A 17,520-nucleotide genomic window follows, 5' to 3' on the forward strand; every position below is an offset into this window, starting at 1 on the left:
CTTCATAGTAAGGATCGAGTGCTTGATGTGTTTACTGAATTTCATATGTTTATAGAAAGGCAATCTGGTTCTAAAATTAAGATTCTTCATACTGACGATGGAAGAGAATATTTCAATAGTGCATTTAATGCTTATTTGAAATATTTTGAAATTAAACATGAGCTTACCATTCCTTATACACCACAACAAAATGGTGTGGCAGAACAGAAGTATAGAACCATTATGGAAATGGCAAGATGTTTATTGCATGCAAAAAATATGGATTACAAGTTTTGGGCTGAAGCTATGGCTTGTGCAACTTATTTAATTAATAGAAAACCTACCAAAGCCTTAAAGGATAAAACTCTCAAAGAAGCTTGGTCTAGTAGAAAGCCCATTTTGTAGAATTTAAGAATTTTTGGTTCCATGACTTATGTTCACAAACCTAAGGAGAAAAGACTAAAATTAGATGCTAAATCTTTTATTTTTATTTTTGTTGGTTATAATAAAAATGCTAAAGGTTTTAGAGTTTACAATCCTATTACTAACAAGGTAAAAGCTGCAAGAGATTTTTGTATTGCAAAAAAAGGCATTCATGATTGTTCTAAAGTGGAGGATGATGAACTTGCTCAAATCAAAGTTGTGCTTGGAGGACCAACCTCCTACTCTTAAGCCTACTCCTAATTCATCTCTTTCTATTCCTTCTAGTGATAGTGATGATGATAATAATAACTCTACTCTTCATGACTCTTCTTCTAGTGATGAATCCATTACTTCTAAAAGAAGACCTAAATGGTTTAAATCTTTAATTCAAGATAGTGATGAATACTTAGCTAGAATGGATAGACTTCAAGCTAGAAGAGTTAATTATTGTAATTATGCTTCAATGTCTACTATTATGAATTCTAATGATCCTAAAACATTTGATCAAGCTAAAAATCAACCACATTGGCCAAAAACAATGAACGAAGAATATGATACTTTAATTTCTAACCAAACTTGGGATTTAGTTCCCTTGCCTCACGGTAAAAATCTTGTTTCTTGCAAGTGGGTTTATAAAACTAAATTGAATGCTAATAATCAAGTTAGTAAATTTAAATCTAGATTAATTGCTAGAGGTTTTTCTCAAATTGAAGGCTTAGATTATATTGAAACTTTTGTTCCTATTGCTAAAATGCCTACAATTAAACTTGTGGTTGCTTTAGCTTCTAGAATGAATTGGCCTATTCACCAAATGGATGTTAAAAGTGCTTTTCTTAATGTTGATTTACATGAGAAAATTTATATGTCTCAACCTCCTAGTTTTATTAAAGAAGGTAATGAACACTTAGTTTGTAAGTTAAAGAAATCAAATTATGGTTTGAAGCAATCTCCTAGGGAATGCTATTCTAAGATTAATGCATTCTTTCTTTCTCAAGGTTTCATTAAAAGTAAAAATGATCCAAATTTGTATATTAAACATAGTGAAAATGATATTGTGATTATTATTTTATATGTAGATGATTTGATTCTTACCCCAAGTTCCAATACTTCGATTTCTGATATTAAGTTTTGTCTTAATCAAAAATTTCAAATGACTAATTTAGGTCTTTTAGATTATTTCTTAGGAATGCAAATTTGGCAAACCTCTAAAAGAATTTTCTTATCTCAAAGTAAATATTCTCAAGATCTAATAGATAAGTTTAAAATGCTAGCCATGTTTCAATTCCTATTGAATTAGGCACTAAGTTAATGCTTGATATGCAAACTCCACTTGTTGATCCTACTTTGTATAGACAATTAGTTGGAAGTTTGAATTATTTAACTCTTACTAGGCCAGATATTGCTTATAGTGTTGGTTTGGTTTCAAGATTAATTTCTAAACCTCAACAAACACACTTTAAAGTTGCTAAAAGAATTTTAAGATATATTAAAGGAACTATTAATGTAGGTTTGTTTTATGATGCAAATTATAATTTTACTTTAAAAGGTTTTATTGATTCCGATCTAGGCGGAGATCCCAATGATGGGAAATCTACTTGTGGTTATTGTTTTTTTGTTGGTTCAGGAGCAATTTCTTGGAATAGTAAACAACAACAATCTACCTCTCTTGGATCCACTAAAGCTGAGTACAAAGGATGCACTAATGCTTCCAAAGAAGCCTTGTGGCTTAGAAGAGTACTTGAAGATTTGGGTCTACCTCAACACAAACCAACTCCATTGTATTGTGACAACCAAAGTGCCATTGCCTTGGCTAAAAATCTATTTTTCCATGCAAGGAAAAAACACATTGCTCTCTAACACTTTATTAGAGAACAAATTGAAGACAAGCAAGTTTCACTCCTTTATTGCAAGGGGGAAGCCCAAGTTGCAGATATTTTGACCAAGCCACTTTGTAAAGAAAAGTTCCAATTTCATTGTAAAAATCTTGGATTGCAACCCATTGAAGGGTTTGATGTAAATTCCCCAAGTAAAGCTTAAGGGGGAGTGTTAGAATATTTAATATTTACTTGGCTTAGGTTTATTTGTATTTAGTTTAAGATATTCCTTTGGAATCCCTACATGTAATTTGTCCTCTAGTACATGTGTGAGGGCAAGTCATTTCTTTTATTTTCCTTTATTAAGGAATATTAGATATCCTCCTTAAGAGGATGTGGACACATGGCACACACATTTTATGAATGGTGGCATTCATAGATTTGGGAGTTATTTTGTAACTCATCTCCTCATCTCTATTTAAGAGACGTCTCCTCTCTCATTTCTTCTTAATGACATTATTATAAATAACTTCTTGCTCTCTCTCTCTCTCTCTCTCTCTCTCTCTCTCTCTCTCTCTCTCTCTCGCTCTCTGACTCTCACACACACTCATTTTAGGAATTGCCTCATTCATAATAAACAAGGGGTTTTTCTTTGCTTTTCCCCTTTCAAAAGTTCTTGTGCCTCCTTCACATTTGGGTGATCGCTCCAAGGTTTTTGCATTTCTCTTGGTAACATTTACTTCTTCAATAAACTTACTTGGATTTTGTTTTTCTTTCCTTTCTCTTGCATTTCCTTTCATAAATGACTGTGTAGTCAATGTATGGTGTAATTTGGATATCGGTTAATAGATTATTTTTCCTACTTTCTCGTAGATGCAGCTAGTTATGATGAACCACATAATTTTCTGTGTAGTGTGTGTTTGTGTTATTTTATTTCTGCTGTTTTGTCTTGATTATATGTTTTTCTCTGCTCATTTAAATTAACAATTGGTATAAGAGCTTGGTTGGATTGAGCAAATATGGAAGAAGATGATGAAGTCAATTCAGTCATCAAATAATTTCTTGGCAATTTAGGCTCGACATAGTGTAATAGTGTACAAGTGAAAGATGAAAGAGAACGACATGTACATTGGTGGGATGACTAAAAAATGAGGAGGATTCGATTGAAGAAGAGGATGTTGAGGCAAGTGAAGATGAACTTGAAGAAGATGAAACATATGATGCTGAAAAGTGCTAGGAGAACAAACTTGTGAGGCTAAAGGAAGATAATCTGTTGCTCATGGATCGACTAATTTTTATAGAGGATTCCTTGGCAAGAGTTTTGGAGCTCGAGACTATGTCAAGCCTGAGGGAAAAAGAACTGAAAGAAAGCTTAAATGGAGCAAAATAAAATATTGCTAGCCTTGAAGCTATGTCAAAGAAGTCGATTGAAAGGCTTCTTGATCTTGAGAACCTTGAAATAGCTCTAGAAAATAATCATAGCAATGCACATGCCAAGTTATTTGCTCTTAAAAAGGTTCTGTAGAATGCTCTCTTGAGAGAAAGTGAGCTTCAGACCAAGTTGAAGAATGTTGAGGAACAATTGATGGATAAGGAGAGTGTCTGAAAATAATTATTGGCTAAGTGTATGGAGGTGGAGTAGAAGTTGAAGTCCCTCGAAGGAGTCCTCTCAAAACACGAAGCACGCGCAAGTAACTCTAGACAAAGAAGTGTTAAGGTTGAAGATTTAATTGCTGTTTCTCATGATAAGACATAGAGTTGGTTGATTTTGTTTGTGCAAAAGGAATCATAAAATGGAAGAGGTGGCACAAGGGGCAGATTTAGAGAGCATGTCGAGGTAGATGCTAAGTTGGAGGAGTGTGAGCCAGACCATGTACACAGGGGATGGAAAGACAATGCTTCACAAGATGTTGAGAGTGATTGGCATCAAGATGCTACACTATGAGTAGCAAGGGCCTCACATTGGATTGCAACTAGAAGACAAGTCAATAATCTACCCAACGTGGAGAAGGTTCATAAATTTCCTGCTGATTTCTTTCCACTGTTTGAAACTACTGTGTCTGAGGTGTTGGGTACACTTAAATCCAAGGTAACCGAAGAAACTGGTGAAATGGAGTGTGGGTAAAATTCTGTTTTGCAAAACATTGAGAATTCGAAGCCCATGATCGCTTGGTCAGAGAATGAGCATGAGGAGGTTTATGAGCCTAGTGATGTGGTGAAAGAGTTGCCGCACACCAAGTCTATTTCGGACCCTATTTTGAATCGTCTTAAGGTTGTGGCAGAGAGGGTTTTAAAGGAGCCAATGGAGAAAAAGTCAAGGGTTGTGCAAGACCTCCTGAGAATCAGGGCCACACAGGTGAATGGAGAGATAATGTTTGTGTCCAATGTGATCGATCTAATGCCGAAGATAGAGGAGCATATTCTGCTTATCAAGCAAGTTGGGGTCCCCAACATGGTCATTCAATTATCTGTTGATCATAAGGCAGATAAAAAAGATGAGTGTTTGATTTTGGCTGTGGATGCTGTTGATTGTCAGTTTTGGCATAGAAACCTGGGTATTAAGTGTCAATTGCATGAGATGGAAAACAAACAGAGGATATTGGTCACAGGTTCTTTGTGGGGATTATTTGTATCTAAACATGAAGGTGATATTTCACCTCTAATCGCACTGGCTCATTCTGATGCTGATGGTATGCTTGCCACAACAACTAGAGCAGATTGGAATCTAAATTTCAATGTTGATAATGCTTGGAGGATAGTTGAAAAGGGAGGGTTGTATTTTAAACCTATACAGAATGGTGTTCCTGATTCAGAATTAATGTGTAAATTTGTGTTTGGAAAAGTTGTAAGATAGATGTTTTCGACCATAGAGTTTTTGACTTTCGAATTACTTGGAGATGACTCATTCTAAGTGTGTTTGAACAGTCTTTGACGAAGTTAAAATCTTTGATGAGCCTAATTGCAATATATAGGGATGTCACAGTGCATTGGCTGTACAGGTTGGACTTCAGGGGAGATTGTTAGGAATGTGAAGTCCAACAGTCACACGATCTTTTGGCTTCTCCCATGATCTTTTAACTTTTATATGATTGTATAAATGACTGTGTGCAGTTCATGTTTGGAGTAATTTGGATATCAGATAATAGATGATTTTACCTGCTTTACCATGGATGTAGCCAGTTATGATGAACCACATAATTCACTGTGTAGCATGTATTTGTGTTATTTTCCTTCAACTGTTTTGTATTGATTATATATTTTTATCTGCTCGTTTAAATTAACACTTCCACTCTTCTTCACGTCGATGTCTGACCTCTCTTGGCTAATGCCCACACTATCTGCGCAGCCCACACTCAAAACTCTAGGGCTGATTTCTATCTCTGGCCGATTCTACGCAGCCCATCCCATTCTAACTCTTCCCCTTGTGTAATTTTAGATCTGTTCACGTGCCTTGTCATTTTCCATTCGAACGATGACTTTCTCTATTCCATCGACCCCACGATTTAACTTCATCTTCATCACTTGGTGTTTTGTATTCTGTTTTAAGCTCATTTCCCTTCACCGCCTCTTCCTTGGGTCGGGAGTGTAAACGGTTTTCTCACCTGCCATTTCATTTGTTTGAAATCAATTTCCCATATGCTACGGAATTCTCAAAGTTATTATTTTAACTTGTTTATCACAGCTAGGAGAATGAGGAGATGTCAACAAAGACCAAGACAACTCAAACCAAAAGCTAGCAGATGAAAAAAAAAAAAGTGAAAAACCTTATTGGGCAGTGCTAATTGACTACTTCCTCCGGTGCTCCACATAATAGTCAAATTGATAACAACGTATTATAATAATAAGTCCAAATAAAAATTAATTTTAATAATGTGATAAGAGTATTTTTTCATGAATTGGTCATCTTCAAATATAGCACTATTAGGGCCCATTCGGTCCTTTTAAGCCAGTATTTTTTGTATGCTATATTTATACAAATCAATTAATTCTTCATTTTGATATATGAAAACTATCAACAAATATATTATCTTTTTCTTGAAATTTGCTTTTTATACCAAATGATAATTTAGAATGACGTTCAATTGTTATCTCTTCTTCTACCAGTTCAAAATTTGAATAAATCATTGATTTACATTTTAAATCTTATAAAAAAACCAAGAAAGTATTATTCGATTTGTTTTGACATTTTCTTTATCTGTTTTAAAAAGCTTTGAGACTTTGAATTCACAGTTACACGTTTTTGAGACTTTGAAAATAAGAAATAACGTGCAAACTGTTTACTTTGACTCCTTGCATTGGCACTATAAATAGCTGCATTAAGCTCCGGCCTCTAGAGATTTAACCTACAAAAGCTATTTAGTTTACTTGTAAATTTCCTTTAGGGCTCAATTATTTTGGAGTGTTGGTGCAATGTCTAATTTGAAGGGAAATGACATTTCTTCTCGTAAATTACCAGATAATGCTTTTAATCACTGGGATGATGATTTTGTGCAATCTATGGAGACACCATATCTCGTACTCTACTTAAATTTCTTACATGATATTATTATTTCTATTCTCATCAATGAGTTTCTTCTATTGTTTTCTTTTGATAATTTTCTTCATTCCTGATTTATTAAGTTTATCTTTCAGGCATCTGAATACCAGGAACGTGCTGAAACACTGGTTAACCAAGTCAAAATCATGTTAAAAGAAATGCAGACTGGATTTGATGGCGATCTAATCCAGCATCTTGAAATGGTTGATGCACTGCAATGCCTCGGAATAGATCGATATTTTCAGGATGAGATAAAAGAGGCTCTTGATTATGTTTATAGGTCTGTTAAATTTCCTATCTATTAAATTTGGATTGTCAATTGTGATACAGATCTTGTTCAGTAACAATACAGATAAATTTTATTTTAAAATTAACGGTCTTATAATAGGTCTGGGTTCTTCCCGTGCTTATCTAAGTAAGAAAACAGATATATTTTGTTTTAATATTAACAGTCTTGTAATGGATCTGGGCTCTTCCCATATTTATCTAATTGAAACATTGACCGTCTTGTAATATAGATGTTGGGATGGAAGTGTGGGAATAAGAGAAGGATCTGAAAGTTCTGTCAGAAATTTGAATGCCACAGCTTTAGGACTCAGACTACTTAGACTTCATCGTTATGATGTCTCTGCAGGTACCCAAATAACTCTAAGTGAACTTTTAACCTATTTTTCTATCAAAACAATATCCTTATTAATTTTTTATATTTTATGTAATATTTAAAAGATTGTTTCTAACATCAATATAGCTATTTTTGAATTGATCATCTTTGCACTTTTAAAATATATATATTTTTATTGTCTATATATAATTAATTATTTCTTAATTTGTTATGTACTTTGAAAAGATGTGCTGAAAAATTTCAAGGATGAAAATGGACAGTTTTTTAACTGTGGAGGGAAAAATGATAAGAACAACACTATAGAGGAACATGCGGTGAGAAGTATGCTGAATCTTCTCAGAGCTTCAAGTGTGGCATTTCCTGGAGAAACGATTATGCAAGAGATCAAAGTGTTTAGCTCTCTGTACCTTAAACAAATATTCAAAAATATTGAACATTCATATAAAAGCAGTTTTCTGAAAGAGGTAATAAAGTTTAAGAGAAAGATTGCTAAAATTTGTGAATAAAAATTTAGAGAAGCAGAAATAAATTTTAAAATTATTGAGTTGAAAATTAGAAAAACAAATATTGAAGCCTTAATTATTATTTTTATTATATTTTTTTTTATTTGTATTGTAGAAAATTTGAATTCAATATTATTTAGGTGTCTATAACATAGACTTTGTCACTAAATCAACCGTCTTTGGTATTTTTATTATATTGTTTTAATAGGTGGAGTATGCACTTACTTATGAATGGCCTCGTACTTTTACAATATGGGAGGCTCGCAATTTCATAGAAATCTATGAATCAGATAATTTCACGTAGAGTTTGTCAAGCATTATTATTAAAATAGTTTTCTAAAGTTTGAATTATCGAAGATTTTATGTGGATTAATTGAAGTATAAGATTTCTTTTTTTAAATTTTCTTCAGGTTGAAGGATGTGAAGATTTTGGAGTTAGCAAAATTAAATTTCAATATATTGCAATGCATATACAAAATGGAGATGAAGACACTCTCTAGGTAATTATCACCATCAAGTAGATTGATTCATACTTAAAGTAATAGATTTTAGATTATATAATACATTTTAACTTCTTAAGGGTGATAAGTATAAAAAATAAATGAATATATCTATACTTTTGTAGTTAATTAACTATAGTCTAACTACTTATTTCAACAACCACATTGTTAGAACTTATAGTTGTAGGACCCTCTTTCCACTTTATCTAATAGAAAATAACCACATTGTTAGAAACAAATAAACTAAATAGAGTGATTTTCTATGACCACTTATTAAGGAAAATGGAAGAGAGAGAATTAAAGAGGGGAGATTTTCTATGTAATGAGAATAAGAAAAAAATGAAGAGCACACACAAAATGCTAAGAGGGGCATGGGGAGGGGGGTATTGCGGGTGGGGTGGGGGCGTGGGGGGTGTGCGGGGGCGAATGAATCAGTATTTAAAAAAAAAATTAATATATGAAACCACATGAAATTTGAGAGATCAAACAACAAAGTGCAAACACATCATTTTTTTCAAGTAAGAAAACCACGACACACCTGCAACTTTTAGATAAAAATGGGCACCAATCTAGTATTACAAATGTGAGCACCAACTCTCAAGAGCACCAACTCAGATGATGAAGCATCTACTCCATCAAAATGAGGCACCAACCTCAATATCACTAATTTTTTATATATTTTTCAACTTCGGTTCTCTTAACTCCCAAAAATACCTCCACACAATTTTTTTCTTTTTAAACCCAATAGACCTATTTTCTCTTGACGAGCCAACCTTAGTCATTTGATATGGTGTTCTCATCTTACTGCTGAACTTCCACGCATAGGCTCGAGGATCTCAGAGATTAGATTTTAAATGCTTCTAACAAATCACGTGAATGTCTTGTCTAGCAGCATATAATATACAAATAAATCAAAGGCTCCAAAAAAGGGCTAAGAAGAAGAATTTGCTCACACCAAGACTCAAAAGTATCAATGCCCAATGCATTTCTTGTTCTCACTTTCTTAATTACATCTCGCATATTCCAATCTACCCCAAAACCTCCAACAGAGGGAGTACACTCTCCTTATGCTCAAATACAACAAAATACTCATAAATTTAATCCCTTGAATAGCACAAGATAGGACTGTACTCTAGCAATATGTCTCATGTGATTAAGATACTTGAAGATCTTCTTAATTGCTTGAACATGAGTATCCTTAGGAGTAGCCTACAATCTAGCAACATAACCAACCACTTGCATAATATTGGGTCTTGTAGTTGTAACATACAACAAACTTCCTACCATAGACCTATAAAATGTTCAATTAACATCGAAAGACTCATCATCTTTGCTAAGTTTACATCCTATCACCATAGGAGTGCTTGCAGGATTACAATCCTCCATTCTAAACCTTTTCAACATCTCCCTAATATACTTTGTTTGAGAGAAAATAATCTTTATCTAATTGATGAATTTGTAAGCCAAGGAAAAATGACAACTCACCTAACATGGAAATTTTGAATTCCTTATTCATATTGGTAGCAAAAAATTTACACATTTCTACACAATCACTACAAAAAATCATATCATCAATGTAAGCTACAAAAATCAACATGAATTTACCTACTTTAACATATAGGTTGTTGTCTTCTATCCCTCTTCTGAATCCTTGCTACTATATATAAGTGTCAAGTCTATCATATCAAGCAAGTGGGGCTTGTTTAAGGTCATAAATAGACCTTTTCAACTTACAAGCATAGTTCTGATTTTTTGATAATATAAACCTATCAGGTTGTTCTATATACACTTCTTCATTCAAATTACCATTGAGAAAAGCATATTTTATATCCATTTGAAAAATCTTAAAGCCATTAAAAGAAGCAAAAACTAAGAACATTTTAATTTTTTTTTTTGAACGTGCAACATTAGCAAAGGTTTCATCAACATCAATACCTTCTACCTGAGCATAACATTTGCAAACAATCCTTGCCTTGTTTCTTACCACTTGACCATATTCATTCAATTTGTTTCTATAGACCCATTTTGTGCCTATCACATTCTTGTCTTTGGGCCTAGGAACAAGTTCCCAAGTACCACTTTTTTGAATTTGATCTAGCTTCTCTTTCATGGTTGCTACCCAATATTTATCTTCAATAGCTTCTTCAAAATTATAAGGCTCAATCATGGACAGGAAAGAGATATCTTCATCCTTATAATAATTATCATTTCTTCTTATAGCTCTAGGTCTATCCTCTTGTAAAATATGATCAATAGGATGATTCTTTTGAACAAACTTAGAAAGAGTCTTTATAAATGTTCCAAATGTGGTATAACCTTGTACAATTTCAGGTTCATTCTTAGTGGTTACATTTGTTGTCCCAAACTAAATATTAGAAGGTGAATTCTCAGTAAAAGCATCTTTTGTCTCATGTTGAACAATTTTTGATGTATTTTTAGGACTTTCACTTGCTGTCACAACTTGTACATATGAAGAATATTGTTGGACAACACCTTCTACTTCATCTTTTTGAGTGCTATCATCACCATTCTCCAACCTATCATGTGTGTTAGTATTCTTATGAACTTTACATTAATACTCTCAACAATCTTATGTATCTTTTGTTAAAGCATCTGTAAGCTTTACTTTTAGAAGAGTAACCCAAAAAGATACCTTCATTAGCCATAGGATCAAATATACCAATATTTTCTTCATCTCTCTTAATGTAATAAGGACTACCAAAAACTCAAAAGTACTTAGCTGAAGCAACCTTACCTTTCCACATTTCGTATGGTGTTTTATTATGCTTTTCTCTAACCAACCCTCTATTATGAATATAAAAAACATGTATTTCCTCTCTCCAAAAATAATCACTCACCTTAGAATCATTCATAATGCTATAATCCATTTCTTGGACAGATCTATTCTTCATCTCAAAAACACCATTTTGTTGAGGTGTTCTAGTAGTTGAATACTATCTTTTTATACAATTTTTCTCACAAAAACCTATGAACTTATTAGATGCGAACTTGACTCAATTATTTGAACGTAAACATTTGTTTTTTCAGATCTTTCTCATTTTCAATAAGGCTTTAAAAGCCTTAAATTTTTCAATGTAGCCTCTGATTTCTCCTTAAAAAAAGTAACCCAAGTCATACATGAATAATCATCAATTAAGAACGTAAAATACTTCTCACCTTGAAAGCTTGTAGTTCTTGTAGGTCCACAAAAATTAGTGTGTATAAGCTCAAGAGGTTTCATGCTTAATAATCCTTTGACTTTAAGCTATTGCTTGTTTGTTTTCCAAGTTGACACTCTTTACAAACAATATTTGAAGGTTTAGTGAGCTGTGACATATCTCTAATAGCTTCCATTTTGCTGATCTAAATAAGACTATCAAAGTTCATGTGTCCAAAACTTCTATGCCATAGCCAAGTTTCATCTAGTTTAGTTAAACAACACTCTTCACTCTTAATGTCATCAAGAATTTACAAATTATTACTTGCCCTACTAGCAACAACAATCTGTTTACCATCTTTGCTGATTTTACAATAATTTGAATAAAAAACCAAGCTATGTCCTTGATCACACAACTGACTTACACTTAAAAAATTGTGTTTGAGACCTTCTACATATAAAACATTTTCAACTTTTGTGTCATCATCATTTAGAATAAGTGTTCCTTTATCTGCTACTTTTGAAGATGAGTTACCCCCAAATCTAACTTTGCCTCCTTTCATCTTCTTTAGAGTTAGAAATTTACTTTTATCTCTAGTCATATTCCTGGAATAGCCACTATCAACATACCAAATGTCCTTCTCATTTTGTGCAAGAAAGGTGGTTTGCACAATTAAAAATTATTTTTGGACTTGTTTCTTCTTTTTCCTCTAAACTTTGGTATTCTCCTTTGCTTTTCCCTTTGTGTCAACCTTCTTAGAGAAATCTACCACACCACTTTTACAAACTTTATCAGCATGTCCAAAGTTATTACATTTATAACATATAACATTGCAATCTCTCAAAGGAGCAAAATAATTCCTAGTCATGAGTCTAAACTTATTTCTTCAAACACTCTACAATTGATTGCCTTATGTCTAAAGTAATTGTAAGTATAACAATAACTATTAAAGATAGAGTTGTTAAACCTAGTCATATGTGCTTGTCTTGAGATAGGAGGCCATTTGGAAGCATTATTTACGATTTTTGAAAGAGAATACTTTGAGATATCACCATTGAATGTTTGATGTTCTTCTTTTGTAGATTTAGAACATTAACCTTCTTCAATGCCAACTCCACCTGTATAAATAGACTATTTTTGTGAGCCTAAGATGTTATCCTATGACAAAAATTTTCTAATTTATCTTCTCATCGTTTAGCAATGTAGAAAATTTATGTAACTTTATAAGTGAGACAATTTCAGCTTCAAGTCTCTCACAACCTTCTTCCTTAAGCTTGATCTTACTTCTGATTTCTTCTTCTCTTTTCATTCCTTCACTAATCTGAATCTTCAAATCAGCTATTAACTTTTCTACATCATCTAAAGGTTGATATATCTTGTTCTTTTCTTCATTTCCTTCTTGTAACAACAACTTCAAGTTCTTATTTTTCTTTCTTAGCTTCTTGATTTCATTTTTTTTGTTTTAATATATGAAACCACATGAAATTTGAGAGATCAAACAACAAAGAGAAAACACATAACTTTTCTTGTGGAAAACCCTTCAGGGTAAAAAAACCACAACACACTTGCAACTTTTAGATAAAAATGGGCACCAACCTAGTATTACAAATGTGAACACCAACTCATATGATGAAGCACCTACTCCATCAAAATGAAGCACCAACCTAAATATCACTAATTTTTTTATTATATATTTTCACCTTCATTTCTCTTAGTACCTCGACATAATATTTTTCTTTTTAAACCCAATAGACCTATCTTCTCTTGACCAACCAACCTCAATCGTTTGATATGGTGTTCTTAGCTTACTTCTAAAATTCCATGCACAAGCTTGAGAATCTCAAAGATTAGATTTAAAATGCTTCTTAACTACTCACGTGACTGTTTTGTGTAGCACCATATAATATAAGAATAAATCAATGGCCCAAAACAAGACTGATAAGAAGAATTTACCCACACCAATACTTAGAAGTATTAATACCCAATGCATTTCCTATTCTCACTTTCTTAATTACATCCCACATAGTCCAAACTATCCCAAAATGTCCAACAAAGGGAGTACACTTTTCTTATGCTCCAACACAATGAACTACCCATAAAGTCAACCCTTGAATAGTACAGGATAGGACCATACTCCAACAATATGTCTCATGTGATTAAGAACAATAAAGACATACAACAATCTATGTAATTTGTTTACCCACGACCTTTCTTCCTTTTTCATGATCTTGTTATTATCTTGCACTATGTCCAAAGATCATCACCTCTTTTTCACGACACTCTACTATAAAAAATGACTTCATTTTTTCTAAACAAAAACTAAGACATTTTCGTTTCTTTAGATGATGAAAAAAACATTATGCATGCCTCCAGCTAGCCGAAAACGTCTTCTAAAGACCATCTCTAAGAAAATATGAAAAATATTTTACCGTAAAAATAACCTAAAAAAGTTGATTATATGATTTTAGAAGACATAAAAGAAATTGAAACTCTTCCACTGAAATTTTTGACAACAATTTAACACTGATACATCATAGTATCTCTAAACATCATTTTTTTCACAAGAAAAACAAAGACATGATTAAAAGCGGTTTTTATGACCACACATTTAGAACTCAACTTGTTCTCTTTAATGTACCTCCTTGCTCTTAAATGCACTTTGAAAGATTTTTAATGCCTTGAAAATTTCAAACCAAAACAACCACCATATCCTTCCAATGTAGCATGCAGACATATTCATAAAAAGAATAATGTTGTATAGATAATCATCAACTCATTATTAAATTCACATAATTTATTAAATTTCAGCCCATGATATAGATAACCATACAATATAAATCATAGCCTCCCTCTTCATACTTGACAAAGATTAATTTGATTCCAATTTATGACATGTCAATATGACTTGGCAAGCAAGTAGGTGATGTAGACAAGCAGGCAGGTGAAGTAGATATGTAGGCAGCTCAAGATGACACCCAAGAAGTTCAACCACATGATCAAGTAGCTCAAGCAAGCAATCAACTAGCTCAAGAAAGAAACCAAGTAGCTCAAGTAGAGTAGCAAGGAGCTCAAGCAGACACGTAGGCAGCTCAACATTTCATTTCAATTCTCATTTAGAAACCATGACAAATATCCTTCGACATCAATGACAAAATGTTCAACAAAACTAAGTTCTATGAAAAAATATTTATTAGTGGTAAATTTTGTAATTCTATGACCACTCTTTATTATTATGTCATATGTCTTCTCTTTATAACCTTGATACAATTAAAAAATATTATAAGATTTGATAAATATTACCATGAGATGTGGTAGTACCAAAAGTCAAATATGATGTTAAATATGGTGAACAAACTTATTAAAATACATTTTTGAATAGGGAATATCCACTTTTTTTTTTTGGCTTACTTACCCATTAAAGCATAGTGATTTACATAAGTAATGGTCTCCTAAATGAAATTATAAGAAAATACATTCTAAAAGAGATATAAAAGTGAATCTTATGAACCAATTTTTCATTATAATTTTATGATAGTGTCCTGTCTACCATAGCTAATTAGAACCATCCATAATTTATACATCATCAAAATAATACATGTAGGTTTGTGAAAAGGTCTTTGTGTCATCTAAAATTTTTACATAATGATTTATTTTTTAAATTATATTTATAATGCTTATTTTATTCAATTTTCTAAATTTTGTAAAAAATACTAAATCGATTCACTTTATGCAGCTGGTGGCTAAATTCTGGGATCTCAAAATTGATAGCTTTTAGAGAGCGTTCAGTTGAGTACCTTTTGATGGGAATTAGTGTTATGGATGAGAGAGAATTTTCTAGTACCAGAATTGCAGTGGCCAAAGTAGCAACCCTTGCCACTATACTCGATGACCTTTTTGATGACTACTTAACTCTTGAACAAGTCGAGATTGTTATTGAGGTCATTATTCAAGGTTGGAATGTTTCACTTATAGAAAATTTTCCAAATAATTTCAAAAAGACTGTGGAATTTGTTTCTAAAACAGTTAATGAATTGTCAAGTGATGCCACTAAAAAGCAAGGGTGTGATATGACACAATTTATTGCAAAAGCGGTACGTATACTGATTTAGAAAAATATTTTTAATTTTTTTATTATCCTTATTCATGAATTATTTAGGGAAAATTAAATCATTATTTTTAATTATATTAAATATTTAACATTAATAAGGAATTTCGTGGGTCATTACACACTTAAATTTGAGTTAATGAACTTTTATAAACTCTAAATTTTGTTCTATTACTGAGTTTTTTATCACTCAATAATAATGTTTCTTTTTATATAGAAAAGTTCATTGTCATCATATTCCAAGTTGAAAAAAAAATACATAGATCATTGAATGAAGTTATGAAATAAATTTAACTTTTTAAAATATATTATGGTTTAGTGGGCAGATTATGCTAAAGCTAGTTTGCAGCAAGCACGATGGAATAAAAGTGGATATGTTCCAACCTATAATGAGTACATAAGTATTGCTAGAACAACTGCATCAATTGGGCCGATTTCATTGCACTCCATCCTCTTAACCACTATTTTAGAAAAAGATGATATTGAGAAGATATTCCTAAATCGATCAAGATTATGTGAGCTCATATGGTTATCTTTACGCTTAGTTGACGATGCACAGGATTTCCAGGTTTTTTTTATTTTACTTAATCTCATTATCACATGTATGCACTTATGTTGTTATGCCTTCAATATTAACATATCTCGTATTGTATTGAAGGATGAGAAACTCCATGGACAAAGTGCCTCAGCAATTTCCTCATATATGAGGGATCATCCCGAATGCTTAGAAGATGATGCATTATGTCACATCAATTGCCTTGTTGATCAATTGATTGAGGAGTTATTGTGGGAATTTCTAAATCCAAATAAGAAATTTCTTGACTATGAGAAGTTATGTTTCAATCTAAGTAGAGGAATACAATGTTTCTATGTATTTGGAGATGGATTTACATATCCTGAAAAGGTGGTCGAGAATCAAGTATTAAAAGTTCTCGTTGATCTTGTGAAAATATAGTGTTTCTATCATCTAAAAAAGAAATTCCAACTTTGAGATATACTTTTTCTATGCACTTAATCTTTTAGTGTGTAATGGGCTATGCGTAGTCATCTTGTGGCTATCTTAACTCTTAATTAAGTCATGTTCATCGGTGATCCCACAATAGTGGGTTGCACTTTTTAGCAAACTTTGACACTGTAATAATCATTTTGAGAAAAAAACTTCACATTCAGACACCTATTACTACTAAACCGTAAGAAATTTGTAGATGATGTGAACTAGTGATTTGTGATATTTTGTATGTAGATTCTAAATATATTTTTTTGAATTTTTTTGGAATCAATTTGTATCCATTTTTCTATCTCCCTCAAAAACTAGTTTTTAACAGTAACCAACATTTTTAAAGAGCGATACTCATTTGATAAGGCATAACTTTTTTCCTAAATAGATATAAATGTGATTCTTTTGAATTTAGTTTTGTAACATCGATATCTAATGTTTGCAATTTCTTTCATAACATTATGTTCAATATCTAATATTTTATTAAGTTTTGAAGTCAAGTTAACTATAAATTTGACATAGGTTCATTTGGTAGCTCATAACTTGTTGTCTATGTATCAAAATTTAATTTATTTATTTTTGTTGGAAAGAGGACTTCAATACTTATTACATAGATATTTTTCGGAAATTTTTTCACTAGTTTACTATTTTTCCATAAGCATTCAATAGAAAAGATGATGTTTGGTGTGAAACCTATGTTTTGTTAATCTAAAACAAACAATCATAATAAACTCAATATATATTAAAATCATAATAATTGGAAAGCTCGCTTAGAGAATTACTATCATACATTTTGTGTTTTCAAGATTGTTCCATTTGAGCCTTCAATTAGAGCTTCAAAGACTAGAAACCTGTAGAAACTAGGAGAGCTTGCTGGGGAGA

General features: G+C 32.2%; 1 protein-coding gene across 1 annotated transcript; it reads left to right on the forward strand.

The window, feature by feature from the left end:
* The first annotated feature begins 6,626 nt into the window (after positions 1-6,626).
* Positions 6,627-16,596, forward strand: LOC131056704 (alpha-longipinene synthase-like). Its single transcript, XM_057990953.2, has 9 exons — positions 6,627-6,731; positions 6,849-7,033; positions 7,272-7,387; positions 7,601-7,839; positions 8,087-8,178; positions 8,289-8,378; positions 15,270-15,627; positions 15,961-16,209; positions 16,300-16,596. Exons 1-9 carry the CDS (start codon positions 6,627-6,629, stop codon positions 16,594-16,596), a joined length of 1,731 nt encoding a protein of 576 aa, XP_057846936.2.
* Positions 16,597-17,520: the final 924 nt, after the last annotated feature.

Source organism: Cryptomeria japonica, chromosome 7 (assembly GCF_030272615.1).
Source record: "Cryptomeria japonica chromosome 7, Sugi_1.0, whole genome shotgun sequence".
Taxonomy (NCBI): domain Eukaryota; kingdom Viridiplantae; phylum Streptophyta; class Pinopsida; order Cupressales; family Cupressaceae; genus Cryptomeria; species Cryptomeria japonica.

What these genes read in the sequence shown, in the direction of transcription:
- LOC131056704 (XM_057990953.2), top strand. Translation starts at nt 6,627, where the DNA reads ATGTCTAATTTGAAGGGAAATGACATTTCTTCTCGTAAATTACCAGAT. An exon ending in GCTCTTGATTATGTTTATAG is followed by an intron (nt 7,034 to 7,271) that starts GTCTGTTAAATT and finishes CTTGTAATATAG; the next exon opens with ATGTTGGGATGGAAGTGTGG. An exon ending in AAAGCAGTTTTCTGAAAGAG is followed by an intron (nt 7,840 to 8,086) that starts GTAATAAAGTTT and finishes TTGTTTTAATAG; the next exon opens with GTGGAGTATGCACTTACTTA.